At 39.4% G+C, this 25,160-nt stretch overlaps 8 protein-coding genes across 8 annotated transcripts; 4 read left to right on the top strand and 4 right to left on the bottom strand.

Moving 5' to 3' along the window:
- The first annotated feature begins 781 nt into the window (after positions 1–781).
- On the top strand, positions 782–1,868 carry LOC101292539 (uncharacterized protein At4g29660-like). Its single transcript, XM_004287495.1, has 2 exons — positions 782–967; positions 1,612–1,868. Exons 1-2 carry the CDS (start codon positions 785–787, stop codon positions 1,726–1,728), a joined length of 300 nt encoding a protein of 99 aa, XP_004287543.1. The 5' UTR covers positions 782–784; the 3' UTR covers positions 1,729–1,868.
- A 228-nt stretch (positions 1,869–2,096) lies between these two features.
- LOC101290992 (PRA1 family protein F2-like) lies at positions 2,097–2,690 on the top strand. Its single transcript, XM_004288879.1, has one exon. The coding sequence runs from the start codon at positions 2,097–2,099 to the stop codon at positions 2,688–2,690; it is 594 nt and encodes a 197-aa protein (XP_004288927.1).
- A 3,869-nt stretch (positions 2,691–6,559) lies between these two features.
- On the bottom strand, positions 6,560–7,657 carry LOC101292246 (cytidine deaminase-like). The gene has a single exon (XM_004287494.1). It carries the CDS (start codon positions 7,584–7,586, stop codon positions 6,711–6,713), a length of 876 nt encoding a protein of 291 aa, XP_004287542.1. The 5' UTR covers positions 7,587–7,657; the 3' UTR covers positions 6,560–6,710.
- Positions 7,658–10,465: 2,808 nt separating this feature from the next.
- LOC101291956 lies at positions 10,466–13,299 on the top strand. The gene is made up of 8 exons (XM_004287493.1): positions 10,466–10,873; positions 11,185–11,252; positions 11,367–11,514; positions 11,605–11,685; positions 12,066–12,152; positions 12,270–12,355; positions 12,554–12,674; positions 12,873–13,299. Exons 1-8 carry the CDS (start codon positions 10,589–10,591, stop codon positions 12,948–12,950), a joined length of 954 nt encoding a protein of 317 aa, XP_004287541.1. The 5' UTR covers positions 10,466–10,588; the 3' UTR covers positions 12,951–13,299.
- A 376-nt stretch (positions 13,300–13,675) lies between these two features.
- On the bottom strand, positions 13,676–15,834 carry LOC101291661 (tetraspanin-2-like). Its single transcript, XM_004287492.1, has 2 exons — positions 15,182–15,834; positions 13,676–14,263 (listed from the first exon to the last, which is right to left on the bottom strand). Exons 1-2 carry the CDS (start codon positions 15,677–15,679, stop codon positions 13,952–13,954), a joined length of 810 nt encoding a protein of 269 aa, XP_004287540.1. The 5' UTR covers positions 15,680–15,834; the 3' UTR covers positions 13,676–13,951.
- A 1,542-nt stretch (positions 15,835–17,376) lies between these two features.
- Positions 17,377–18,481, bottom strand: LOC101290700 (1-aminocyclopropane-1-carboxylate oxidase 1-like). Its single transcript, XM_004288878.1, has 3 exons — positions 18,380–18,481; positions 18,064–18,287; positions 17,377–17,974 (listed from the first exon to the last, which is right to left on the bottom strand). Exons 1-3 carry the CDS (start codon positions 18,479–18,481, stop codon positions 17,377–17,379), a joined length of 924 nt encoding a protein of 307 aa, XP_004288926.1.
- Positions 18,482–20,428: 1,947 nt separating this feature from the next.
- On the top strand, positions 20,429–21,985 carry LOC101315183. The gene is made up of 2 exons (XM_004288877.1): positions 20,429–20,625; positions 20,695–21,985. Exons 1-2 carry the CDS (start codon positions 20,429–20,431, stop codon positions 21,983–21,985), a joined length of 1,488 nt encoding a protein of 495 aa, XP_004288925.1.
- A 216-nt stretch (positions 21,986–22,201) lies between these two features.
- LOC101291370 (1-aminocyclopropane-1-carboxylate oxidase 1-like) lies at positions 22,202–23,525 on the bottom strand. Its single transcript, XM_004287491.1, has 3 exons — positions 23,397–23,525; positions 23,100–23,320; positions 22,202–23,014 (listed from the first exon to the last, which is right to left on the bottom strand). The coding sequence occupies exons 1-3, from the start codon at positions 23,496–23,498 to the stop codon at positions 22,420–22,422; spliced, it is 918 nt and encodes a 305-aa protein (XP_004287539.1). The 5' UTR covers positions 23,499–23,525; the 3' UTR covers positions 22,202–22,419.
- Between the last annotated feature and the right edge of the window lie 1,635 nt (positions 23,526–25,160).

Raw genomic sequence — 25,160 nt, 5'->3', positions numbered from 1 at the left:
TGCTCTCTTCAGAATTTACAATGCTTCTGCTCTATCTTTCATCTAAGGGGAAACAAATAGTACTGTCGAATAGTGTGAGTTTGGGAAGACCCGTGAATTCCTAGACCGGAGTTTGGGAAGACTAGTGTGGTCCACATTATCTTAACCATGTTAATTTGAAATTTATGCGGTCACGTCATTTGATATTGATATTTGATATAAATTTTTGGTGTATGTAGTACTACTCTTAAATCATGAGTACTAACTTTTCTTTTCCGTTTTCATCACGAGTGCTAACTTAATATGGTTGAAGATGATTGAGATTGAGATTTTAACTAGTCATTTTTCAAGTAAAATGTTTGATGAGTCCGGATGAATATCAATGGAACTGTGAGTGTGGACGTGATTTTGGAAAAATTCTCGACTGTTTTTTATTATATGAATCGTATTTTAATTTTAGAAAATCATAAAAACAACAATGAACAATGTGAGTAAGAAAACAAGAACCCACGATTTTTAACCGAAAGAAACGATTTATTATGATCTATATATGATTTCTTTTTCAAAATAAAGTTCCATAATAATATTGCATAGCCCAAAACTCTAAAACTTGTACAATATTGGGTAAATTAAACGAATTGGGCTTTTAGTGGGCTAGGGGAGAAGTGTCACGTCATGGCGGTTGGGCTGTGGTGGGTCTAGACAGGTTAAAGTGTCCACTATTTAAAAACGACGAGTCGTCTGTCGCCGTCTTCAACCTCTTCTTCTGCAGCTGCCCACATCGGAGCTCAGAAGTAGGAAAAAAATGGCGAGCTATATGTGGAGGAAGTACGCAGACTATGTGTATACAAAATGGGAAAGAATGATTCTTTGGAACATGGTCGAGCCCTACACTCGCCCCAAGTCGTTTACTCCTCTCGTCACTATCTACGTGGCTGCTTTCTACACCGGAGTCGTCGCCTCCGCCATCACTGAACAGCTCTACAAGGTAATCACTTTGTTGGGTATTTGATACTATTGAAGTTGGGTTCTTTGCTTTGCCCTTCTCCAATTTGAACCTGTTTGATTTGGTAAGGTTTTTATTCGAACAAGTAAAGCAAAATGTTTGGATGAGAATTGGGTTTTTATTATCATGTATAGTGTGCTGTGAGCTTGTTGAATCAGATTGAAGGTGTATAAATGGTTTGGGACAAGTTTTAGATATGTTAGTATTTCTTTCATTGGTTTTGATCAACTCTTGATTGGTTTTTCTTTCATTTAGAATCTGATGAGTGATTGGTGAAGAATTGAAGTCTCAGTTTGTCTAATTATCAGCTCATTGTATGCTACCAAACATTGTAGCTCAGTTATGATGGTCTGCTGTAAGATGTTGATAACCTTGCAAATGTTTCAGTTCTCATAGTTCTTGGGGATCCCTAGTTGCTAGTTCTTGACATGCCTGCTGAGCTGATGTCATCTAACTTAATCATTTTAGTCTTGATTACTTATATATGATCTCGCTGCAGAGCTATCTTGATTTCCCTTTCAAGTAAAATTGTACTGTGTAGCTTTGCATATCTTTCGGTTATTGAAATCCAATGTTCATACTGATTTTGAAGACATATGAAATTCGTAACTTTTGTTATTGTGCAGGAAAAATACTGGGAAGATCATCCTGGCCATCAAGTCCCTCTTATGAAGCCAAAGTTTTATGGAGGACCTTGGAAGGTAGAGAGAGGAGAGGTTCCAGCCTCTCTCCCACCCCCATAGTAAAGTTTGAGAAATTGTTGAAAAGTTTCTACTATCATTTGCAAACTTCTGTTTTGAATGTTAAGGACATATTCTGCCTAGAAGAAAAGAGGAAATAAGAAAAACAATATGAATAGTGAACTGTTTGGTACTTCTGGTAATTATCCCAACTTGATCTATTTTAAGTCTCTTATCTTTTGAAACTCCAATAGTAAATAACTAGATGAAACATTAACCCAACACGTACTGATATATCATCTCTTCTGTTACAAACAATCTACCAGAAACTGGTGTGCCAAAGTTACATTTCACAATCCTTCCCCCTAAATTAGAGAACTCCATGTTCTGCATCATCATTCTTCTTTCCGTCTCTGTCATCGTTCCAGACGATGACGACCTATGGAACTATACCTACAGAACCATTGCCATCCGCGAACGTAGCTATCGTTTCACAAGCAAAAGAACAGATTGAGTTATGCCTTGGCATACAAAGACCATGGCTGGAGATGATTCAGCTCCAAAATCTCAGACCTCCCTCCTCCTTAAACCAATCTATCGAAAGAATCAGGACAAACGTTGCCTTCTTCCGCATGAACTACACCATTATCATATTGGCCATTCTCTTCATAAGCCTTTTATGGCACCCCATCTCATTGCTACTCATGATCGTCCTGATGGCTGCATGGTTGTCTCTATATTATTTACATGACAAACCCTTGATGGTTTTAGACCATGACATCGATCATCGATTCCTGATGACAGCTTTGTTCTTGGTCACGGCCCTCGTGCTGTTCCTTACCAATGTGAAATATAACATTATAAGGGCACTTTCTTTTGGCCTTGCTTTTGTTTTGGTTCATGGAGCTTTAAGGGAGCCTGAGGACGTCTTCGTTGTCGATGATGAAGAAGGATCAGGCGGGGGCTCTGTTCAGAAACTCCCTCTGAAAAATGCTGCCTCTTCTTCTTATTCTCTGTCTCAATAGTCAGTCAAGATTTCCTTGATTCTTTCTTTTTCTTTTCTTTCAACTATTGTGAAGTGAGGGTCAACTCTGGTTTGGTGAAATGTATAATACAAAGGATGGTGAACGAGTATTAGATCTGTGAATCTGTAATTGTATACAAATGATCTGATGCAATTCGAGTTGAATGTGCGAAGAAACTCGCAGAGTGACACAATATATATGCCCGGACAGCTCCACATTTCTTAGGATCCATACAAAGATTTAACTGCAGCAGGGATTTCATTTCTTAGTTTCCTATATGTATCAGCAAATGTGATTGATTTACATATGTCTAAAAGAGTATGTTAGGAGTCTGATCTTTCTATTACTTGTTAGGAGTATGTCTTCTTTTTTCTTTTTCTTTTTTTCTTTTTTTTTCTATTAATTGTTAGGAGAATGTTAGGAAATATGATTGCATTACATATTATTCTGGACAACCTTTTGGTTTCCCGTCCCTTGTAGGAGACTGAAAGGAATGGAAACATGTACCAAGTAAAGAGGTATGGAGGTTTGGGGTATGGGTTCCCATCTCTTGCTGTGTTTAGGTAAGGAAGCATTTGATCATGTGTGCATTGGATCCATTGTCATCTAGGACATGTGTCCATTTCTCTTAGGGACTGCAGCATCTATATATACTTGGTTGGCCATTTCTCTGATCATGTCTGCATTGCTCGTATCATTTTCCTTCACTTCCTCTGTTGCCTCTGCTATTTGATCTAGGACTCCATCTACACCACCTTCACATATTCATGCCCCTCTTTCATTTTGTCAAAGGAAGTCAATAATGTCGAGATCAGCTCAAGGCTGGAGCTGGTTTCGCTCTAAGGCCAAACGTTTCACGCCGGTTTCGCACCAAGGAAGCGTTTGGTCTGGAGTGAAGTCTCCTCCAGTTTTGTACATTATTCCTTCTTTCAAACCAACGACATGTTTGGTCTTAGAGCGAGTTATCCAGCAGGTAAATTTCTCTCATAGTCTCATGCTTGTTCAACATATTAGCTATGAAATCGACTCAACGGGTCTAATACTCTAAATATATGCAGGGCCAGGGACAAATGTGCATCACCATTCTGAGACACACAGTACAACATTATATACATATGGATTATGATGAAGATTATAATACAATCATCATTAATTATAATAGGTAGCCTTGTACCCGTGCATCTGTGATTGTACCTCGATGCTTGGCTTTATAGTAGTAGAGTAGTTTTGAGGTGTAAATTCTCGGTTTATGTTTTCAGATCATGTGGATCACAACCTGTTCTAACATTTCAATCATATTGCTAGCCTCAGAAGGAATGAAGGATCAGATACCAGAATTGGATGCTCAGCTTGCTACAATTTTTAATAGTTTGGTAAAATCTCAATAGGCAACCTGCAATATTTGCATCTGAACTTACATGATTCCGAAAATGGTTCCAAACTGTGGCAAGGGTTTGTTATCATTTTGTAGTTTTATCCAAAGCCATTGAATCAACATATGCTGCCAATCTGTGGTGACCAAAACTCTGTCAGAATCCATACAAAGCCAACTTGGAAGACTTTGATCTGATCTTTCTTGCTTACACGACTCTTGAAGCCAAGCTTACTGTTGTTTGTTTTAGAGGGTATGCTCACTATGTTGGAAGTCCACCTCAGTAGATATTCCATAAGCCAATCAATTTGCTATCATGAATGGACCAACACAATTTGAATACTGCTATTTATATCTACACCATCCATATATGAGATAGAGGAATCATGCTTTGGTTTTGGCTGACTGTACTTAACAGAAAAAACAAGACCTTTTGAAAAAAAAGTTGGAAGCCACTACAAGCAAGGCCATGACAGATACATAAACCAGCAAAAAGGGTCAGATTAGCAAAGCATGGCAAACTAAACATAAATTGCTTTTTATGAACACATCTTGAAAATTATTCAATTTGCTTTTGATGCGAGCAGAAAAAACACTTCCTACAAAATTATTTCCAATACCGCGAAACATGGAAAAGAATCAAATTTAGCTGAAAATTTGGAACTGATAAAACAGATATTAACTTAAATGATTTAGAGTACATGATTAAATAATCATGCCCCAAGTTCTACAGGGTACAACAATAAAAGGCTATAACTCATACTGATGCATGAATCTATAAATCATTGAATCACACAGTATTTTCTATTTCAGAAAAAAATAAAAATAAATAAAATATCACCTGGAGACTCTTCTTCCTTGTTTTGTATTATTTGCTCACACCTCTGTCTTTCATGAGCAGTTCTTGTATGGTATAACCGTATAAGAATTTTAGCGTTCAACAATACATCATGCACATATATCGACCTCCTCTTCTTTCACTGACTTGGAGTTGGATTTCTGGATCCTTCTCCCTTTGTGCTCATCACACCTTTTTCTTCCTTGAATTGGTTCTGTCCTACAACGAGAGCCATCAGGCAAGATGAATCCAAAAATCAATGTAGAGCTCTCACTAACATGAAACTCCACTGTTTCAAACTTCACATTTGATGCATCATGACTATCAAGCTCTTTGTTGCTGAGAACACTGCACTTTGAGTCCACATTATTATCTGATATCCTGACTGTAATTGAGGCTTTAATCCTCATCCCTTTGTGTTCAGCACATCTCTTTCTTCCTTGAACTGGTGGTGTTCTACATATAGAGACATCACCCACAAATAGTATTTTCCTGAGGAATTCTACTATCATCCGAAACAAATTCTCTGTAGCCGATAACACTGTATTTTGAATCAATATTGTTATTTGAGATCCGTGTAATCCTCATCCCTTTGTGTTCAGCACACCTCTTTCTTCCTTGAACTGGTGCCTTTCTACATATGGATCCATCACCGACAGCCACCCCACAAACTATAGTATTTTCCTGAGTAATCCCACTTATATCCAAAACTAACCTACGCTGTGATACGCCGAACTTGAAAACTTGGGCTATGAGATTCAGGTTCTCCGTATCAGCTTAGTCACTGAACTTTACCTCTTTCAACACCAGTTTTCAGGAGTTGATTCTTACGCCAACTTGCTTCTGTCTGAAAGGTAGAAGCCTCTAGATAATATCAGTAAATCGCGGAGGTTTTGAGGAAATTTTCTTGAGTCTCTGAAGGACATCATCAGGGTGCCCTGCACCATTGATGCTTGTGTTCCATGCATAATCAAATGTGTTTAGCAGCTTCTGTTTTCAGAGCCTCGCTTTTGGTTTCCATCTGTTTAACAATGAACAGAGAATAAGGCATATCATTCATAAATCATATGGTCCAATTACAAGTACAAATTTGCATGCAAACTGTGTAACACACAATTCTCTATACTGACAAACTGCATCAATGAGGCATATCATTCATAAGTCATATCGTCCAATGACAAGTACAAATTTGCACGCAAACTGCTATCACACATTTCTCTATACTAACAAACTGCAATATCTCATAATGGCAAGCACATAACACAAGCACAGCATTCACCGAGATGTATCTCTAGCATTCTAATCAGAACCAGAATCAGAATGAAAATGCAAATGCTCTTCAATATGCATGATAAACTAACCAGAAATAGTATCGGTAGAACAAAGCAAACTGAACTGGCGATTAACAACTGCAACCAAACCACAGATTCAATAGCAGTCAAACTAACCCCAATCAGCACAATCCAAGTAAAATTCACTACTCGAAATCAAACAAATCATAGATCAAACTAACCCGAATTCAGAATTGCCTTCAAGATCAACCTTCCTGTGGGAGCTGCAACTAGTCCAATTCAGTTCTTTACACAAACTCAAATTTGATCGACTAGTACAGAACAAAAACAGAGACAAACAGAAACAGAGAAAACAAAGATGATCAAATTGTGTGGCATAATGCAGCCAAATCATGCTTCTTTTCTTCTTTATCATACACGTTAATCTGATTAAGCACATAGCTACAAATCAATCTTCCATTCTATGCTATTTTCTCAATAACAACAATCCCAATCGAAACACTACACATTTCTCCTTATCATTTGCAATGCAAAACCCGAAATTCGAGCTTGGGAGAAATGGTCTGCAACAGCAGCCTAGCAGTCTGCTCCTGCTTAACCAAAGCATCCTCCTTCTCCACCAGAACCGCCGCCACGATTTGCTCATACCCGCCGCCGCCGCTGACAATGTAATCCACCAGCGCCGCCCTTACCGGACCCATGCTCGGATTATACGCCGCCGACTCCATATACCACCCTCTGTAAATCTTCCCCTCACTGTCCATAATCGCCACCCCAGACGGGCACTGGCTGTACGGCGCGTGCGACCTATTCGCCGCCTCCAGCGCGTGGATTAATAAATCGTCCCCGAAAGTTTCGGGTTTGTTGATGAACGATAGGGCATTGTTGTGTTTCTCGAGGACTAACGGCACGTCCTCGCCGAGCAGGTCTTCGGGGCCGAACCGGCGGGGGAGGAGGTGGCGGAGCGGGCTGAACTGGCCGCACGACTTGTCGTTTTCGTCGTCTCCGGATTCATCGGAGGTGATGAGGATGTTGATGTCCTGAGCGCGGCGGATTTCCTGGAAGAATTGGCGGCAATGGCCGCAGGGGGCGGCGGAGACGGCGACGTAGTCGAGTCGGGGCTCCGACTGGATCGAGAGGTTGGTGACGAGGAACTGCTCGGCGTGGACGGAGTAGTGGAGAGGGAGGCCCGGGAACTCGAGGTTGACTCCGAAGAAGATCCGACCCGAGGACCCGTACCCGACGGCTCCGACGTGGAATTTGGAGATGGGGACCCGGGCGAGGGACTGGGCGGACTTGACGAGGGACGGGAGGAGCTGGACGACGGTGAGACCGGACTGCTTGGCCATCGACTCGGCCTCTGAGGCTTCGATTACGAATCTGGGTCGGGCCATTTTCGGGGAGAGGTGGTGTTTCGGGTCGACCCGGGTTTTGGGATCAGAGAGAGTGAGGATCCGAGAAATGAGGAGGGAGGAGTGAAAGGAGGGAATTGGGAGATTATTTATAGATGTTTGGTTTCGATGGAATTACTCTTTTACCCCTGATTTTGATCTTCTACTTGTGTATGAAAGAAAATTTTGGCATCGATTTTTACATCGCATCTCGTTTGGTCGAAAATTTTCAGTAGATTAAACTTCATTTCCAATGATGCATCGATTCAAATGATGTGCGCGATGCGTTTTCAGTGTAGATATGAACATTCTAAAACATTTGTGAGTCGTTTTTACGGAAAATAAATACAGTTCAGTATTAAATTTTATCTTTTAAAACTGCTTTGATACGAATTTGAAACTGTTCATATAGGAAAGCACACTATTGCTGAAAGAGAACAGTACGTAATTAGTTATATCTTAGAGCATCTCTAGCAGTGTAACTAAAACTATAGTTAAATTTAGCAATAATTATGAGATTTAACGATTGTTATAATAATTTGGCTCCAGCAGTTATTACTAAGTGTAAGTTAAGTAATATTTTTAACGAATTATAAATTGACACGTGGAGAAAAAAAAATGAGGGAAAATATAAGTATTCCTTTAGCAATTTATGGCTCAGTTGACAAATTTATCAATTTTATTTAGCAATCCTTAAATTTAGCAACCATTTAGGTATATTGTTGGAGCTCCTATTCATTCAAAAAGTTAACAAATTTCAAAAAAAATTTGATTTAGCAATATTGCTGGAGATGCTCTTATGTTCTTGAGTGCTAATTGAGATCCTACTTCAGAGACAAGTTAGTAGAGAGATCATTTGAATTGGAAAGAAACCAGAAGAAAGATCCTCTTGTGTTCTAACTGTCATGTTCTCATATTCTAAGGGCATATGTGTACTTATGGATTGATGCTATGTTTAACAGGTTAACAAACATCAAAGAATAAGCACAACTGAAAGGGATCCTTGATTAATTTAGAAGGGGATGCAAGACTTTTGTTATACAAGTCAGCTGCTTGCATGAGATGAAGAGCAATGTAACCAAATGAGGGTATCAATATCATAAGCCTTCTATATTTTACCCTTCTCATTGTTGGACTGGAGAATATATGCATATTCAATTCAGAAGATAAGATAAGGTGGTTTGATTGAACGGTTTTCTTTGGTTTGATGCGAATATATGTCTCATTACATCAGAATTTGAGACAATATTCATAGGTTGGATGGCTAAAATATTAAAAATAAAAATAATATTTTTGATAAGTCTATGTACTTGAAGTAAGAAAACTCTTAAGTCAGATATAAGTTCGATCAAATAGAAAATATAGAGTATGAAAGTCTCATTCTTATTCAACTATTCAATTATCGTATAAAAACATAATACGGCACCTAACTTTGCTTTAGATTTTAGATAATGAACTTTGATTTATTTAAAGTACAATATGAAGATTTACTCATTATTGAATTTAATTATTAAGTTTATTTGTGTTAAGCTCTAGAAGGTACTCATGGCAAGTTCCTCATTTTGGCTTTTGCAATTTTGTATTATAATGAATTTACTACCACCACTTGACATGATCACATGATTAAATCATGAATATATAGAATAAGCTCTCTTCCCACATGCAATCATGCATCATCTAATCTTGGATCATATGCTTTTTCCATCTAATTAAGCATGGGTTTCATACTCATGACCTTCTTGTAGTTTTCTCTGAATTTTCAGCTCCTAGCTAGCAATTGCAATTCTTTATAACAACTCAACAAATTGCTCAAGTACTACACTGGAGTCTAGTCAGAGAGTGCTGTCAATCATTTTGGAGCTTCCTTGTCCTAAATTATAATGATCCATCTCTCATTGTGTCCCCTTCCTTACCTACCTATCTATACCAACACCATATTTTGTCTTCTTCCAAGTTGGAGAGTAGCTAGATCTGAGTAGATCTTGAGCTCATGTCTGTATTTTCTGTACCTGTTAATAAGCCTTGGTTTCTTTGTGTAATGTCTTCATCGACAAAGATAGCAACACATGCATGATGCATCTACCTTTTGCAGTTTGGTAGCTCTCACATAGATTTGGTGCATGCAACTGGATTTCTAGGAATGTAACTAAGAACTACTACTTAACTCTGCACTTTGCAATTGAGAACTATGATATGTTACACTGAGAATTGAGAACCGTAGAGATAGATTATGTATTTCTTTGATAATAGGGAGATTAGCTTTAACTATGTATGTTTGAGTTGTACAATGGCTACTTTCGTCTATACTGATTTGGAGACTGCAGAAGAGCAGGACCAACCTCTTCCACACCCCCAAATCACTTATTTTCCATAAAACTTTTTGGACGAGTATCATATCTCATTTTCCGTCGAGTCCATAACAATTAGCGACCCTCTTCTCCGGCATACCATCACCAATTAAGTTCTTTGAAGTCTATATATTACTCCAGTTCTTCAGCAACATGCGCTATTTACTGATAAGCGAGTCTCATCGTTTGTCCTTGTGTTCTGTTTACTGGTAGAAAAACTCAAAGTGCATGAAGTGGAAAAAGCCTGAGGATGTCACAATAACCTTTCTTGTTCTTTTTTGGTCACAGTTGTGAGAGAGAGAGAGAGAGAGAGAGAGAGAGAGAGAGAGAGAGAGAGAGATTGAAATCATGTTTTCAACCATTTGGATGGAAGTATAAGGATGATTGAGCAAAGTTTATTTCATCAGTTAGCTAGTGTCGACTGTCGAGTCGTCGAGGTGAAACCTACTGTATACACATGATAAGTATATGCTTCTTATGCTTAACATGTTACATGTGTGATAGACACGTAAATTGCCAGTCCACCACAAATGTGGCCAAATGTGATCCAATTCCAGATAATCTATACAAACAAAGTCAAGAAACCCTTCTCGGTTTCATCTTCAATTTTGTAACAGTAACTGGTTGACCCTTTTAACTGTCACTGAAAACTCAACAATGCCCAAATGTGTTGGTATCGGTCTCAGGCTTCCTCATCGGGTATCACATTTGGCGGCTGTTTATTCTTGTGCTTCTTCTTATTCGATCACAAGTGCAGTTGGGTGTGTTCCTAATCGTGCAAAAGTTGTAAGCAAGTGGAGCAGTGGAGGTAGAGCACCTCGGCGTTTGGTGTTAGGCCTTGGAGCTTCATTTTGGGCTCAGTTGATAAACATGTCTGGTGCTGTTGGCGGTAAAGCTTTTACTGCCTCTGCAAGGCTGAAGAGTGGTCCTTCCTTTGAAGAGGTAGCTTTTCAATCCATGATTGGGGATAAAGTTTTATTCTTTATCTTATTTCTATGATTTGGTTTCTGGGTTTTCTCCAATTTTGGATTTTGATGATGAATTGGTGCTGTATTGATTCTGGGGTTTGGGGTTATAAGGTTATGTCTGAAAGGTTTAGTCTTTTATAAAAGGTTTGCTTCTGAAACCCTTTTCCTGCAAAAGTTGCTGCAAGTGTTACGAATTTTCAATTTAAACCTATTGATTGGTGTGCTGAGGTTTTGTAGCACTATTTGGCATGCCTACTTTGCTAATGGTTTTGTGTCTGATTCAAGATATTGAAGAATGTGGACTGGCCGGAGCAGATTCCTTACAAGCCAGAGGATTTCCAGCGCTATGACGAGTAAAGTTTCTAACTTTTGCTTCTACAATGTAGTTTCAATGAGCTTGAAGTTCAGCTTAATACCGAGAGGGTTTAACTTTGATAAGTTCTAAAACTAGGAGTTGATTTCATCAGGTCACCAGATACATTATTTTATGAGAGTCCTCGCTTTGTGACACATATTGATGATCCGGCCATTGCGGCACTGACCAAGTACTATTCTAAGGTGTTTCCGCCTAGCAACACTCCAGGAGTAAGCATGCTGGACATGTGTAGCAGTTGGGTGAGTTTTTAAGTTATTATGAGACCTTGTTTTGTATTTCACATTTTGTAGTTTTAAGAGTAATAATCTTGTGAGTGATATTATATCTAGGTCAGTCACTTTCCTCCAGGATACAAGCAAGAGCGAGTAGTTGGAATGGGAATGAATGAAGCAGAGCTAAAGGCGAATCCGGTACTTCTTATTTGAGAATCTAAACATGTTGCAGTTGAGCTGTTTCTCTTACTCCCAATGTATCTAAGATTCTTGACTGGAGTTCTCTTACAGTACTGCTGTTGATGCCTAAATGAATGGGTTTATACTGAAGCTTAGTGTTGTAGAGTACCCTTTCTGCTGATGAGTAGCATTTTGTAAATACAAGATAAAATCTAGTATAAACTTCGTGTTCCCTGAGATCTATTTGCAGTTGAATTATAAACTTTTAGTGCCTAGAGATCTATTTAAAATTGCATAAGTATGGTGAAACTTGTGTCTTGTTTTTCATTAGCCATTTGAGTATTTATAGCTGTATAGTGATATGAGAATATCCATCCTCATTGATTAAACTTTTGTAGGTTTTGACAGAGTATGTTCTTCAAGACTTGAATGTCAACCCTAAACTTCCCTTCGAAGATAATTCTTTCGATGTGATAACTAATGTCGTAAGTACATATGCTGCCATCATTGTTATATTTATCACCTTATTATAGGATTTATGCAAGAGGTGCATACTACTATTCTTTACTGCTCTCAGATGTAAAAAAAAATTCACATTGCAGGTTAGTGTTGATTATATAAACAAGCCTATTGAAGTTTTCAAGGAAATGTGCCGGATTCTTAAGCCAGGCGGACTTGCTATAATTAGGTGAAACTGTCTTCATCTTTCAATAAATATGCTGTCATCTCAAGTGTAGATACAAATTTAAAATCATCCCTTACCCTTAGGATTTCACAAAATCTTTTATGGAGAGAGTAGTGCTTCAGATTGCCTCTGTTCTATTTCTTAATCAAGTTGGTCTCTCTTCTAAACCAATTCTAACTTAATGCCAATGCCTAAAAACAGCTTTTCCAACCGATGTTTCTGGACTAAAGCAATTTCAATGTGGACATCAACTGGTGATGCTGATCATGGTTTAATTGTTGGGTCGTATTTCCACTATGCTGGTGGATTTGAACCTCCCCAGGTAATTCATTGCTTCTTTTGGCCCTTTTTCTCATTCCTCTTTTCAGCACATATAAGTTCTCTTCACCACATGAATCCTTAACGTTTCAAGACAGTTTCAGGTATTTCAGTAGTCATGGCTTACCTTAAAAACTAAGTAGACTAGGTGACAAACCAGTATCCACAATTGTAATTTCGAAAACTGTGATATTGTTTGCAGGGTGTGGATATATCTCCCAACCCTGGACGCTCAGACCCAATGTACATTGTATACTCTAGAAAGTTATCTGCTGCATGAATACTGAATGTGAGAGGCTTCTTTTTACATCAAATAGATGAGTTGTCTAATTTTCGATAGAAATTGTTACGGTATTAAGGATTGTAAACTCATAGTCATTTCTACCCGAGTCCCAGAACAAAAAATTTATGGTCAATGTTAGCAATCGCTCTTGTTTCCAGTCTCCAGCTATAACTTCTGCAATTGGGCAATAGGGGTAATGTAACAGTGTTTTTGTAGAAAGATATTAGTTAGCTGTACTTTTGTTGAAAGCGCGCTTATGGTACTGCGAGAACCATTTGTATAGAGTATAGACTGTATTCAGTTTACAAGATTTTGTTAAATATTTCACTACACAGTAGCAACATTATAAAGTTTTCTTTTGATTAAAATGATAAGAGTAAAGGAGAGCAAGATTCTCTATATTCTCACATTCAAGAAGCCTCAACATATAATAGTGAATAACTCGAGGAAGGGAAAAGATTAGATAAGCAATATGCACTCCCTCATCCAGTAGGAAGAACTTAACAAGTGTTTTTCTGGGAAGCACTATAACAAGTGCTTCTATTACAACGACGCTAATAATATTGAGCACCTTTGTTTTATTGTCCATTGTTTACATGATCACACCATAAAGATAATTATTGGAGACTTGATTGAGTTGATTTATCCTTGATGTTGTGAAAGTTGGTCTCTGTAGTCGGTAATGTCGGTGCATCAGAAAGTGTGCGCATCAGCAGGTGTAACAATATAATACTCAAAACGTATATTAATCCAATAAGCCACAAGCACCATTGAAGCAGAAGCATCTGATACCAGTTCTGGTGGAAAAAGCTGAGGAATGAGATTCTATTCTCACATTTGCGCTTTCTGTCCATTTCATAGAAAAATAAAGAACAAGGCAATATATACACTACAAAATGCTATTGATGACAAAAACAAATTAATCACCAACAGGATAAGGCCCCTTGGTTAGACCTAGGTGCCCCATACTTGAGCTGTGTTTGGCAACATGGCTGAAGTCACACCCATCCCTGCTTGTAACGGCGGAAGAGCTCCTCTGTTTGCGCATTCTTGAAGGCGCTGCAGGCAACTACATAGACCCAGATGAGAATCACCACTGCCACGATTAGGATCACATTGGCTCTTCTCCATTCTTTTCTCAAGTTGCCTAGTAAACCAGCCCTGCAAGAGTTGCAATTGTAGCACAGTATGTTTTGGTCATTATTCCACAGCAAACAGTCTTGGTCTGCTGAAGGGTATACTGGGTTTATCCACAGATTTGGGTTCACATAGTTGTAGCCACAAGCTGTTGGAGGTTTACAACATCCTGACTGTAAAACAAGAACAATGTTTATGTTATAACAACAGAAGGAACAGAAAGATCAAAGGGTAAAGGAAAAATTTAAAAAGAAAAAAACTCAACTAATTTTGTCACTATATGAATCTAATGCTGGCAAGCATAGTTTGTTCTCTTTCATCTTCTTCCATTGTGACCCCAATAATGGCATCTGAGGTATTTTAATTTGTTCTACCTTCCATGATTTCTATAATAATTCAGAAGCAATTGCCATCCAGTAGAGCAAAGTTTGTGCCTTTATTTTTCCACTTAATTCATGGACCACATTGGAAGGTAGATAGGGGGCATGGAGTATTGGCTCTATACTAAAACACAATTGGTGGGTCCTGATCACACCTAGAATCCTAGATTTCTATTCTTACCCTGCTGCAGCTGAGTTTCTGGAAATTTCTGGTTCTAACATCTAGTCATCTGGTTACTATGTGGCATAAAGTTACCAAGGAAGTGCGACTTGTTTGGATGTACCAAACGAAGAATCTTTTATCTTCTATCAACTTCTTTTCTACAATCAGTGTAAAAAGCTGCAATCTTTTTCATCAAACAGCAATTAGAACACTAATCAAGTAAATTTTATCTTCAAAGAAACTAACTTTTTACCACTCCAAACAAAGAAACAGAGAGAGATCAAGAACTTGTTAGCCTGTTAGGAACTAAAAACCCTCATAGAATAGTTACTCACAATGTGGCATTTGGGAACTAAAGACCTGTTTGGATCCACACAAAAAAAGACACCCCTTTTGATCTTCTAAAGAACACCACTACTTTCAAGTTATCATCTTATTTTAGAAAGGTAAAAAGCTGGGTTCTTTCTCATCATCAAATCAACAATCAAAGTCAAAATCATCTTAGAAAACATTAACTTTCACAAAAATGAAGAGATTAAAGAACTTGCCTGAAGAGGAGAGATGTGAGCAGTAAAGAACTGATCAGCAGTGATGTAATTCTCAGTGAGCTTAGGACAAGTATCAGAATCAGCCAAACAGACCCTTATCTTCTGCCAATTGCTGGAATCAGTAACGTAATCTCTAAGCCACTTAGAAAACCCTTCCAGCCGATACTCCCGGTAAGCCCTGCCCGGAACGGCGTAGCTTCCGTCAGGCCTTGTAACAGTGAAAGCAAATATGAGGACAATAAGTAGGAGGATTATGAGGGCGGCCATACAGAAGAGGTAGAGAGCAAGAAGGCCTTGTTTGTTGAAGTAGGCGCCTATGAAGCCGGCGAGGGAGACAAGGAGGATGAGGACGCCGAGGACGAAGACCGGCCACCGGACAGAGTGGATGCACTCGTTGTCGGGCTTGGAGGCCAACCAGATGCCGGCGGCCATTATGGGGATGGAGCAGAGAAGGGCCATGAAGTTGAGGACTGCTGTGATCTTGTTGCTCACTCCCATGGTGGTGAAGTTGGTAGAGGGTTTGGTTTGCTTGGTTTCTTAGTTCTTGGTTTGGTGTGAAGGAACTGTCTGGATTGGGATTATATGCTTTGGGAGCTTAGTGAAACTATTTTTGTGTGCATATTGGGAGGGGTTCTTGTAGCTTTGTAAGAAGTGTTAAGTGGTGAGAGCTTATTGGCCAAAAGCCATATATTCTTCTTTTTGAGAAAATGAGGAAAGATTTCTTACAAGATTAAGCGATAGCTACGCGGATTCTTAAAAATTATAACAAGATTCGTAAATCGTGAGACAAAGGAACATATTCGATGAAACAGTGGTGGAGTATCTAGTAAGTTCATATATACTCATATGCTTACATGCTAAGAAGTAAGAATATATAAATGATATAATTGGCAAAATTTAGACTCTATCATGTAAAATGTGTCACGCAAGCTGTGTATCTAGCTAGGTTATATATTTTGCTGATTATAGTAAGGTCCGTGCACATGAGAATTTCAAAGCAATTCATGCAGACATAAAATTTTATCATTTTATCTTGTATTTAATCGAATATATATTTTCGATAACGTTTTAAACAGTCTTTATTATAATCGTACCGTGTTTATTTTTCATACAAAAAACTTATGACTCACCATATGTACATTACAGCTGTTTTTACTTTGAATGCTCATACATCTCTCAACATCAGTTTGATAACACTTCATAGTCTTTTACAAGAGTGATCATATGACTCTTAATATTGTATTAGTAAGTGCTCCTCTATCGGATCAAAAGTGCTGCTTGCTTATGACTAAATGATCATCATGAATTCATGATGATTATCTACACAATGGAGTACAACCCCCAGCTAAATCTTGATCCGTATCCATCTCTCCTTTCCTAGTTGAAATTTACGTGTGAAACGTTAAACCGCGTTTGCCAAAAGTGGATTCTACCCAAAGCACGAAAGCGCTTCCGAGTTCCGACGTGTCCTGCCACGTGACTCCGGCACAACCCACTTTCATTAGTCCTCGGTACTACCAAATCCCGAGTTCCCACAGTCCCGTCATCAAGAACGCACCGTGTCGCATTCCCGCGCGTTATCGAATCCTTCAAACCCTAGTCCCCCAACCCCATTCTACACAGATCCGGCGGGAAATGGAGCAATGAGGCCGGAATCGGAAGCGTCAACGTGGCTGGAACAATCTTTCCTAACGTTAGTTTGGACCATTTGATTTTCCTTTAGTTTTGATATTGTACAGAAACTGATTTCATTTTTACGTGTACAATAAATCAGAAAATGAAAGGGAGAGTTGGAAGATTGATAAAACATATATTGCTTCCTCTCGAAAGCAAAAGAAATAGTGCTTTTGTCGTTGCAAATTAGCCCTTCTCTTCCATTCAAGAGTCTTTTGTTTGATGACATAACAACTTAATTTATATAGAAAAAAAAAAACTTAATTTATATAGACAAAACCAAAGGTACAAACTCATATAATGAAGTGATGAGAAACCAAAAAAAAAAAAAATTATATGATTGGCACTTTTCTTCATGGCAAACACATTTTCATTGAGGAAAGAAACCAAGTACAACGGCCGAAACATGAACACGAACAAACAGTACAACAAACAAAACAAATACAACAGAGGCACAAAACATCAGATCTGGGAAGATTGCCCATCAAGGGCAAAGACTCTATATATGATTGGCACTACTTTTAGGTATGGAAACCATTGTTCCCATTATGGGCCATTTGTTTCATGGTTTCAAATCTAGGGCCCTTGTCATTGAACTTTGTGGTGGCATAAAGCTTGAGGTAATCTTGAAACCGGAAGCTATTGGGGTATAAGAGTTTGGGAGCCGGAGAGATAAGGGCATCTCCGGCAGGGTTATAGAAGGTAGCAATGGAGAGCCGACTTCCATCTTTGTCTGTCATAACACGGTGCACTGTACTTTTGTACCTTCCATTAGTCAGCACTTCCAATAGGTCACCTGTGTTCACAAAGATGGTGTTCTTCTTGCATGGTGGAATCGGAACCCATTTGCCATCTTTGAAGAATTCAAGTCCCGGAATTTGGTCTTCTTGGAGCATGAGTATGATTCCACCGGCATCAGTGTGCTCTCGCAGTCCTCTCACACGCTCTGGCTGAGAGCACTTGGGATATTTCGCAACTTTTGTCCCGACACAAGGACCCTTGCTACCTGAAAATGCTTTCTTGATGTCATTCTTCTCCAAACCAAGATTCTCACACATGAGCTCGGAGAGTTTCTCTGCCAGGTTGATCAGTTGAGCTATGTACTCGTTCATTGCCTTGCTGCATTTCATGCATGCATATATAAAACTCAGTATAAGTACTGTTTGGACTTCATAATGGTTCTGCTATTCTATTGATAATTGACTGACCAAAAATCCTCTGAGATATTTGGAATCTCTTCAATGTTAGATGTGGGGAGATGCCACACATAAAAGGCGGTTTCCCAGTCTTTGTCAGAGATATCATCGTCTTTCTCTAAGCATCTATCTATGTCTGACTGATAAAAGCTCTCTTTCAAATTCTCCTCATAGTGTGCATTTACCAATTGCTTCACTTTTTCCATCAGCTTTTTGTCGATTCCATAGTTGTCAATCTGCAAACATTAAGCAATATATTAGATGTGCAAGAGACATATATATCATAGATTTAAATTTGAAAAACGATATAAGTAAGGATCCTCTTTACTTGAAAGAAGCCCCATTGCTCGCACGCTTGGTGCAGAAGAGCCATTGTCTTGCTCCTCCCTTCACCATTGATCTCACCGAAGTCTATGATAGGGATCTCCATTTCCTTCGCGCTCTCTTATCCTGATGTAGAGAACAGGTAAATGCAATGCAGTATTTATAGGACCAGAAATTATTGCTGTATACACCAATATTGTATTTCATATGGATATGGTAGTTTATTACAGATGATTTTTTTTGAAATGAGAATTGCCTGGGCCAGCACATGTTATCAACGTTCTCTGTATAAGTTTTCTGTATCGATAAAAAAGACAAAAAAAAGAAAAAAAAGAAGGTTATCAATGTATGCGAGTGTATATCTTCTGATCAACAAGGACTACCCAATATAGTGAACCCAGATTCTGTACTGCCTTGTATTGACAACTTGCTTAGTTACTTTCAAAGACGAGAATTATAATTAAACCCAAAAAAAAAATAGGAACTCCTGTTCTAGCCATCCCCAAAAATTAAGTCATTATAAGTGTAATTAGTTGTAATAGGGTTTAGAGTTCCCAATAGGTCTAGGGTTTTAAATCTCGCATACATAAAAGGGCACAAGGTGCAGCATTTAACCCCACGAATGAACCGAGATTCAGAAACAGATACACTCGACAATACCACAATAAAACAGAATAACAAATTAACAAGGATGAAAAAGAACAGTTGACATAAGATTTAACGTGGTTTGACAAATTTCTTGCTTACGTCCGCCCTAAGATATTACTCTTTCACTATGAGAATAAAACTAGTACAAGATACATGAGTTAAATCTCATAACCCAAATCTTAAAACTCTTGTACGCGCTCACTCTTAGAGTACCCAAGAACACTATATCTCACATAAGAGAATTTCCCTCTGATCGAGCACCTTTCTTCTCTCACTCTCATGCACAACCCACAAGCTCTCTATTGCTTGTCCGATGCTTACTTGATGCAAGCTTGCTTGCTTGCTTCAAATGAGTTTCCATGCAGCCTATTTATAGGCAACATCCATTCATGTGAAAAAGGCAAAGTCTTTTTCTTCCCTCCTATTACAAAGCAGGAGCACACCATTGAAGACTACCTCTTTACCTTCAATTTCTACAAACATCATTTAAAACTTATGTATATCATTTAAAACTTTGTATAGCTATATATCATAGCTAGCTGTATTCACCAAGTCAATATTTGCTGCATCACAATTTGCACGTTCTAGTTGCATGAGAATGAACACCAATCTCAACACAGTATACTGAAAAAGCGAGGCTATAGAGACAAGTATACTGAACAGCTCCATCGGCTCTTTAAGTTGGTTATTGATCCGCCACCTCATGGTTACGACTCAAAAAGGTTGGCGGTGGTTTGTAAGAAAGATGGTGCATTTCCGGCTTGCATCCAGGAGGGTTCTAGCTTGCAGGGTTGTGGTGCAGCTCAGAAGCATGCATTAGTCCACCGCGACGTTTTGCATGACCCTCCCGATCAATGGGACGTTGAAGAAGACACGAGTGTGGAAGAACCAGCAAGACCAATCCCACATCACTCAGAGGCAAAGCTCCTGAGGATCTACTTGGTGGATTCGTACAGCATTCTGGGATATAAGAGGCCGCAGGCGCCTCCTCTTAAGGGGCATGTAGAGGTTTGGTATGAAGTGTTTTGTAAGCTCTGTTATGAGGATGTGTACAAGAGCCAAGATAAACCTAGCTGCTTGCATGAGATTCCTGAGTTGCAAGAACATGCTTCGATGCACAGTGACTACTTGGGTATGGATGGCCTTCCAGTACCGGATGTAGATCTTACATTTTACGACGAGTGGCAGATATTTTGATGTAGATCTTAAATATGCAGTACCGGAACTAGATCTTAAAGATTACAAGATGGAGTCTTTGCAACTTTTGAATTCTGATTAGTTGGTGGCAAGTTGTACAAAACGCACCGTTTCGCTTTCCCGCGTCTTATCAAACCCTTTAAAAGTTTAAAACCCTCCCAAAACCTCCCAAATCCAATTCACCAAATTTACAGAGATCCAGCTGGAAATGGAGCAATGGGTCCCACTCTTCGACATCTTCCTCAACTCTCCGACGCCGGAATCGGAAGCTTCGACTTGGCTGAGGCAATCTTTCAGCGCCTCATCGTCAACCGCCGCGCCGATCACCACCGCCGCTTTCCTCTCGTTGCTGATGAGACCGTTGGAGACAATCGACGCTTCTTCCGGAGCTCCGAACCCGAATAGGTAATGGGCCGAGCCCAAGTTCTGATTTTGACGAGTTTTTTTACCGGAAACTGATATGTGGTTTTGCAGGGTGATGTTTATACAGACTCTGCCGAATATGGTTCAGGCGAGGGTTTTGTCGTTTCTGGCTTTGGATCGTGAGAGGTTTAGCAGCAGGGAGTTGGGTAAATTGGCCAGGAATGTTTTGAGTGGCGGAGAGGGGGTTGATTTTTGGGTCCAGAAATCTGCACACCACTTGCTCGACGTAATGTCTGAGTCGAACTACGAGTGGATTTCTTGTTTGGGTTTGGATTCCGGGGAGGAGGAGGTGGAAGATGAGTTTGAGTTGTTGCCAGGTTGGCTTAAGGAGTCGGCCGCTGAGAGTGATTCGGTTCTGCCGTGGCTGCCTGTGTCGGCTGAGGAGTTGAATTTGAGGATGGTGGGTGGTGAGTGCGGAGATGGTGGTGGTTCGTTGAGTCGAGATCGAGGGGATGAAGAAGAGGATGTGGATATGGATGATGTGGTGGAGGAAATGAATGTTGATTCTCTGGAAAGTGTTGATATCGGACATGAAGTTTTAGAGAAGGCGATTAGTTTGAAAGAGCGGGTTGTGAGTTTTGAATCCACTTCGAAGACTGTGGGGTTAGCGGATGAAATTAGTGAACTTTGTGTGGGAAAAGGGGGAGAATGTGTTGCGGTCTTGGGTCTGATTGAACCTTGGTTAGCTGATGATGAGACTGCTTCGGTTCTACTTTCTCATCTCGCAAGTGGAAGTGAGGAAGAGCTTAACTGGCCAAGCCAGGTTCTGTGCTCGATCATCCTGCCCAAGTTATTGGTTCTTGAGGAGCCAGCCTCGCGTGTGCTAGTGACCGCAATAGTAGAGTACTGCAAGATATACCAAAGGGCAGCTGAGTATGCACTGTTGTTTCCACTGATTCTCCGACAGGAAGGCATCAACAATCCTATATATGATGTGATCACAAGGGTCATCAAGGAGAGCTTGCACCCGGCCCATGTCTCATCTTTCTGTCAGAAGCTGCTGTGTGGAGAAAAAGATGAGAGGAGAGTCATTTGTCTTCCTTGCCACAAATATATGATATCTGATAAAATGGTATGGACAGAATCATTGTTTAGCCTACTGCAAAGCATTTTGAATCATAATATTCAGTTTACACCGAGTTCAGTTGATCATATTGTTTACCAGGTTCAGCAGTTGGCTGACTCATTTTCTAACTCTCTGAAATTTGGGAACTTTTTGTTATGTTTAGTCACCAAATGCTCTCCATTGTTGAAGCCTCACAAGCTTGTGTTGACTAAAGTAGTTCAGCAAAACAGAACATTCTTAGCTAAATCTATATTATGTAGATTAGCTTGCTTGTAGCTTTGGTTCATTGCAACTCTTATGAAGATTTTTGGTCCATCCTTTGTCTATCTCTGAGAATGTGCATTTGGAACATGTTAGAACTCTTTCTAAAGGTACAGTCTTTAAATTAATACATACATATATATTATAACCACTTGGTTTTCTATTAGTTTTTGTACTTTGTACAGAAACTAGATTTTTTGTTTTTTTTTGTTTCTTTTGGACTTTGTGTAAAACATCACTTAATGAAAGACAGGTGATAAAACATATATTGCTTCCTCCCAGAAGCAAGAGAAATTTAGTTTTCAGGAACAGTGCTTCTCTGACTGAAAAGCCTTTCTTCTCCTTTCAATTATATCATATGTAGATGACATAACAACTTTATAAAAACAAAACCAAAGGTACAAGCTTATATGAAGTGAGAAACAGAAATGTTCATGTGATTGGCCCTTTCAGGTATGAAAACCATTGTTCCCATTGGCCATTTGTTTCATGGATTCGAATCTAGGGCCCTTGTCGTTGAACTTTGTGGCGGCATAAAGATTCAGGTAATCTTGAAAACGGAAGCTATTCGGGTACAAGAGTTTGGGAGCTGGAGAGATAAGGGCATCTCCAGCAGGATTATAGAAGGTAGCAATGGATAGTCGACTTCCATTCTTGTCTGTCAAGACACGGTGTAGAGTACTTTTGTACCTTCCATTACTCAGCACCTCCAGTTGGTCACCTGTGTTCACAAAGATGGTGTTGTTCTTGGATGGTGGAATTGCAACCCATTTGCCATCTTTGAAGAATTCAAGACCCGGAACTTGGTCATCTTGGAGCAACAGTATGATCCCACCAGCATCAGTGTGCTCACGCAGTCCTCTCACACGTTCTGGCTGAGAACACTGAGGATATTTTGCAACTTTTGTCCCGACAGAAGGACCCTTGCTACCTGAAAATGCATTCTTGATATCATCCTTCTCCAAACCAAGATTCTCACACATGAGCTCAGAGAGTTTCTCTGCCAGGTTTATCAGCTGAGCTATGTACTCATTCATTGTTTTGCTGCATTTCATGCATAAAACTCAGTGTACTGTTTATAATTACAGTGTCAGTTATGGTTCTGCTTTTCTATTGATAATTGACTTACCAAAGATCCTCTGAGATGTTTGGAATTGCTTCAATGTTAGATGTGGGGCGATGCCAGACGAAAAAGGTGGTTTCCCAGTCTTTGTCAGAGGTATCATCTTTCTCTAAGCTTCTAGCTATCTCTGACTGATAAAAGCTCTCTTTCAAATTTTCTTCATAGTATGCATTTACCAATTGCTTCACTTTGTCCATCAGTTGTTTGTCGATTCCATGGTTCTCAATCTGCAAGGATTAAGCAAAATATTAGAAATGTAAAAGACATCAATTTAGATTTGAAAAACAAAATGAACCCCTTTACTTGAAAGAAGCCCCATTGCTCGCACGCTTGGTGCAGAAGAGCCATCGTCTTGCCCCTCTCTTCACCATTGATCTCACCAAAGTCTATGACAGGGATCTCCATTTCCTTCTGTCTCTCTTATATTGATGTAGAGAACAGGTAACTGCAATGCAGTATTTATAGAAGCAGAAATTACTGTATTCACCAATATTATATTAGATAGAATTGCTTGGTCAACACATGTTGATCAACTGTTTGATCAACAAGCAACTTAGATCTCTATAGTAAACCCAGGTTCTATTTCTTCTCTCTTTTGTAAGAAACACTTTGCTTGATTAACTTACTATTTGCCATCATCATGTGCATCACTCGCTATCAGTCTCCTAGTGTTCAAATGTGTCTGCCCACTGGCCTTTTATTATTACATTGGATATTTTTCTACCAAAGTTAGACTGACCAGCTGATTTTTGTTTGGTATTTGTCAGTTTAAACAAAACCAGGGGCTGTTTGAGTGTGACATACTGATATTGAATCATTTGCCATTCGTTTCAAACAGGCAAAGGAAAACTGGGGGTAGAACCTTTCCGGTAGGACGCTTAACGTCTTGCATTAGTTGGATCACAGTCAGACCATTTTCTTTGTTTTCGATATCCTGAAACTCTTTTAGCCTCACTTTGCGATCCTGCCAAACCCAAAAAGTGTTTAGGAGACATAAAACTCTAACAATCTAGCTTAGGTTAGACAGATAATTCGAAAAACGTTTAGTCAGTTAGTTAATCTATGTGATTGTACGTGCAGGAGGTCGTGTATTTTGTTACACACATAATTCAATGAAGTTTTAACAAGGATCTAAGTTAAGTTCTTGAGAATTAGTTAGAAATCCAGAGACAGATCTGGCAGTTTAAAGAGAATCTACTGAATTGCGCCTTAAAAAAATATGAGGAAGATCATTCCCAAGAATGCATCAAAGTACAGCCCTTGCTTAAGATACTGGGAACTAAGCAGGTACAAGTAACTTGGTCTACTTTGATTGAAGGGTCTGTCTAGGCAAGCATATTACAGTTAAATATTTCGTACTTGCATGCCCTGATGGCATACCCCAATTTGGTTCTGCTTAAATTAATACTCACAAAAAGTAAATATCTTGTGTGAATTACATTTCACCATTCTATAGAGTCATGTAAGATTTACACTTATTATTATTATTATTATTATTATTATTTTAAAGGGTTTGGAATCCAACCTAACTGGGAGGCTTAACCCATGTCCGAATTTTATTTAAATAATCATAAAAATTACAAGGTCCGAAAATAAAAACAAATAAAAAGAGATAAGGTGAGATTTACACTTATGATTCAGGTTAGATTTACATTTGACAATCTCACAGTCATATAAAACGGTGCCGTATCACGAGCTCAGCACATGAAGCCACCAACAGTTCCCGCTGCCGCGGTTGCGCCATAACGCGCGTAAAATAAGATTCAGAGAATTTGCGACTACACGCAAACCTAACCGCACCTCTATCGCCCTTCATGCGCCGTCACCTCACCTCCCTTCTTCTCCTCACGGCAAGCAAAGCGCCGCGTAACTAACCCCTCCCTAGCTCGCTACGTGCCTGGCGTTGCACCACACGCGCCCGCCTTCCGCGCGTGAGATTAATCCAAAGCACCTGAATCCCACAGACCCACGCCTGGCTTGCTTCGGAGGTCAAGTTTGTCCTTTCACATATACCGCCTCGCTCTCCTCCTCCGTCCCCAACCGAAACTAGTTTTCCCTCCGTTCCGA

The sequence above is a fragment of the Fragaria vesca genome, linkage group LG1, assembly GCF_000184155.1.
Source record: "Fragaria vesca subsp. vesca linkage group LG1, FraVesHawaii_1.0, whole genome shotgun sequence".
Lineage (NCBI taxonomy): Eukaryota > Viridiplantae > Streptophyta > Magnoliopsida > Rosales > Rosaceae > Fragaria > Fragaria vesca.
Note: the sequence above shows the minus strand (reverse complement) of the source record. Positions and strands in the feature narration are given on the sequence as shown.

Coding starts and splice junctions, on each gene's coding strand:
- LOC101292539 (XM_004287495.1), top strand. CDS start 785: ATGGCGAGCTATATGTGGAGGAAGTACGCAGACTATGTGTATACAAAA. Junction 968..1,611: donor TCACTGAACAGCTCTACAAG/GTAATCACTTTG, acceptor GTTATTGTGCAG/GAAAAATACTGGGAAGATCA.
- LOC101290992 (XM_004288879.1), top strand. CDS start 2,097: ATGACGACCTATGGAACTATACCTACAGAACCATTGCCATCCGCGAAC.
- LOC101292246 (XM_004287494.1), bottom strand. CDS start 7,586: ATGGCCCGACCCAGATTCGTAATCGAAGCCTCAGAGGCCGAGTCGATG.
- LOC101291956 (XM_004287493.1), top strand. CDS start 10,589: ATGCCCAAATGTGTTGGTATCGGTCTCAGGCTTCCTCATCGGGTATCA. Junction 12,153..12,269: donor TCGATGTGATAACTAATGTC/GTAAGTACATAT, acceptor TTCACATTGCAG/GTTAGTGTTGATTATATAAA. Junction 12,356..12,553: donor GGCGGACTTGCTATAATTAG/GTGAAACTGTCT, acceptor GCCTAAAAACAG/CTTTTCCAACCGATGTTTCT.
- LOC101291661 (XM_004287492.1), bottom strand. CDS start 15,679: ATGGGAGTGAGCAACAAGATCACAGCAGTCCTCAACTTCATGGCCCTT. Junction 14,264..15,181: donor CTCACATCTCTCCTCTTCAG/GCAAGTTCTTTA, acceptor CTTGTTTTACAG/TCAGGATGTTGTAAACCTCC.
- LOC101290700 (XM_004288878.1), bottom strand. CDS start 18,481: ATGGAGATCCCTATCATAGACTTCGGTGAGATCAATGGTGAAGGGAGG. Junction 18,288..18,379: donor AGCAATGGGGCTTCTTTCAA/GTAAAGAGGATC, acceptor TAATGTTTGCAG/ATTGACAACTATGGAATCGA. Junction 17,975..18,063: donor AATATCTCAGAGGATTTTTG/GTCAGTCAATTA, acceptor CATGAAATGCAG/CAAGGCAATGAACGAGTACA.
- LOC101315183 (XM_004288877.1), top strand. CDS start 20,429: ATGGAGCAATGGGTCCCACTCTTCGACATCTTCCTCAACTCTCCGACG. Junction 20,626..20,694: donor GGAGCTCCGAACCCGAATAG/GTAATGGGCCGA, acceptor GTGGTTTTGCAG/GGTGATGTTTATACAGACTC.
- LOC101291370 (XM_004287491.1), bottom strand. CDS start 23,498: ATGGAGATCCCTGTCATAGACTTTGGTGAGATCAATGGTGAAGAGAGG. Junction 23,321..23,396: donor AGCAATGGGGCTTCTTTCAA/GTAAAGGGGTTC, acceptor TAATCCTTGCAG/ATTGAGAACCATGGAATCGA. Junction 23,015..23,099: donor AACATCTCAGAGGATCTTTG/GTAAGTCAATTA, acceptor CATGAAATGCAG/CAAAACAATGAATGAGTACA.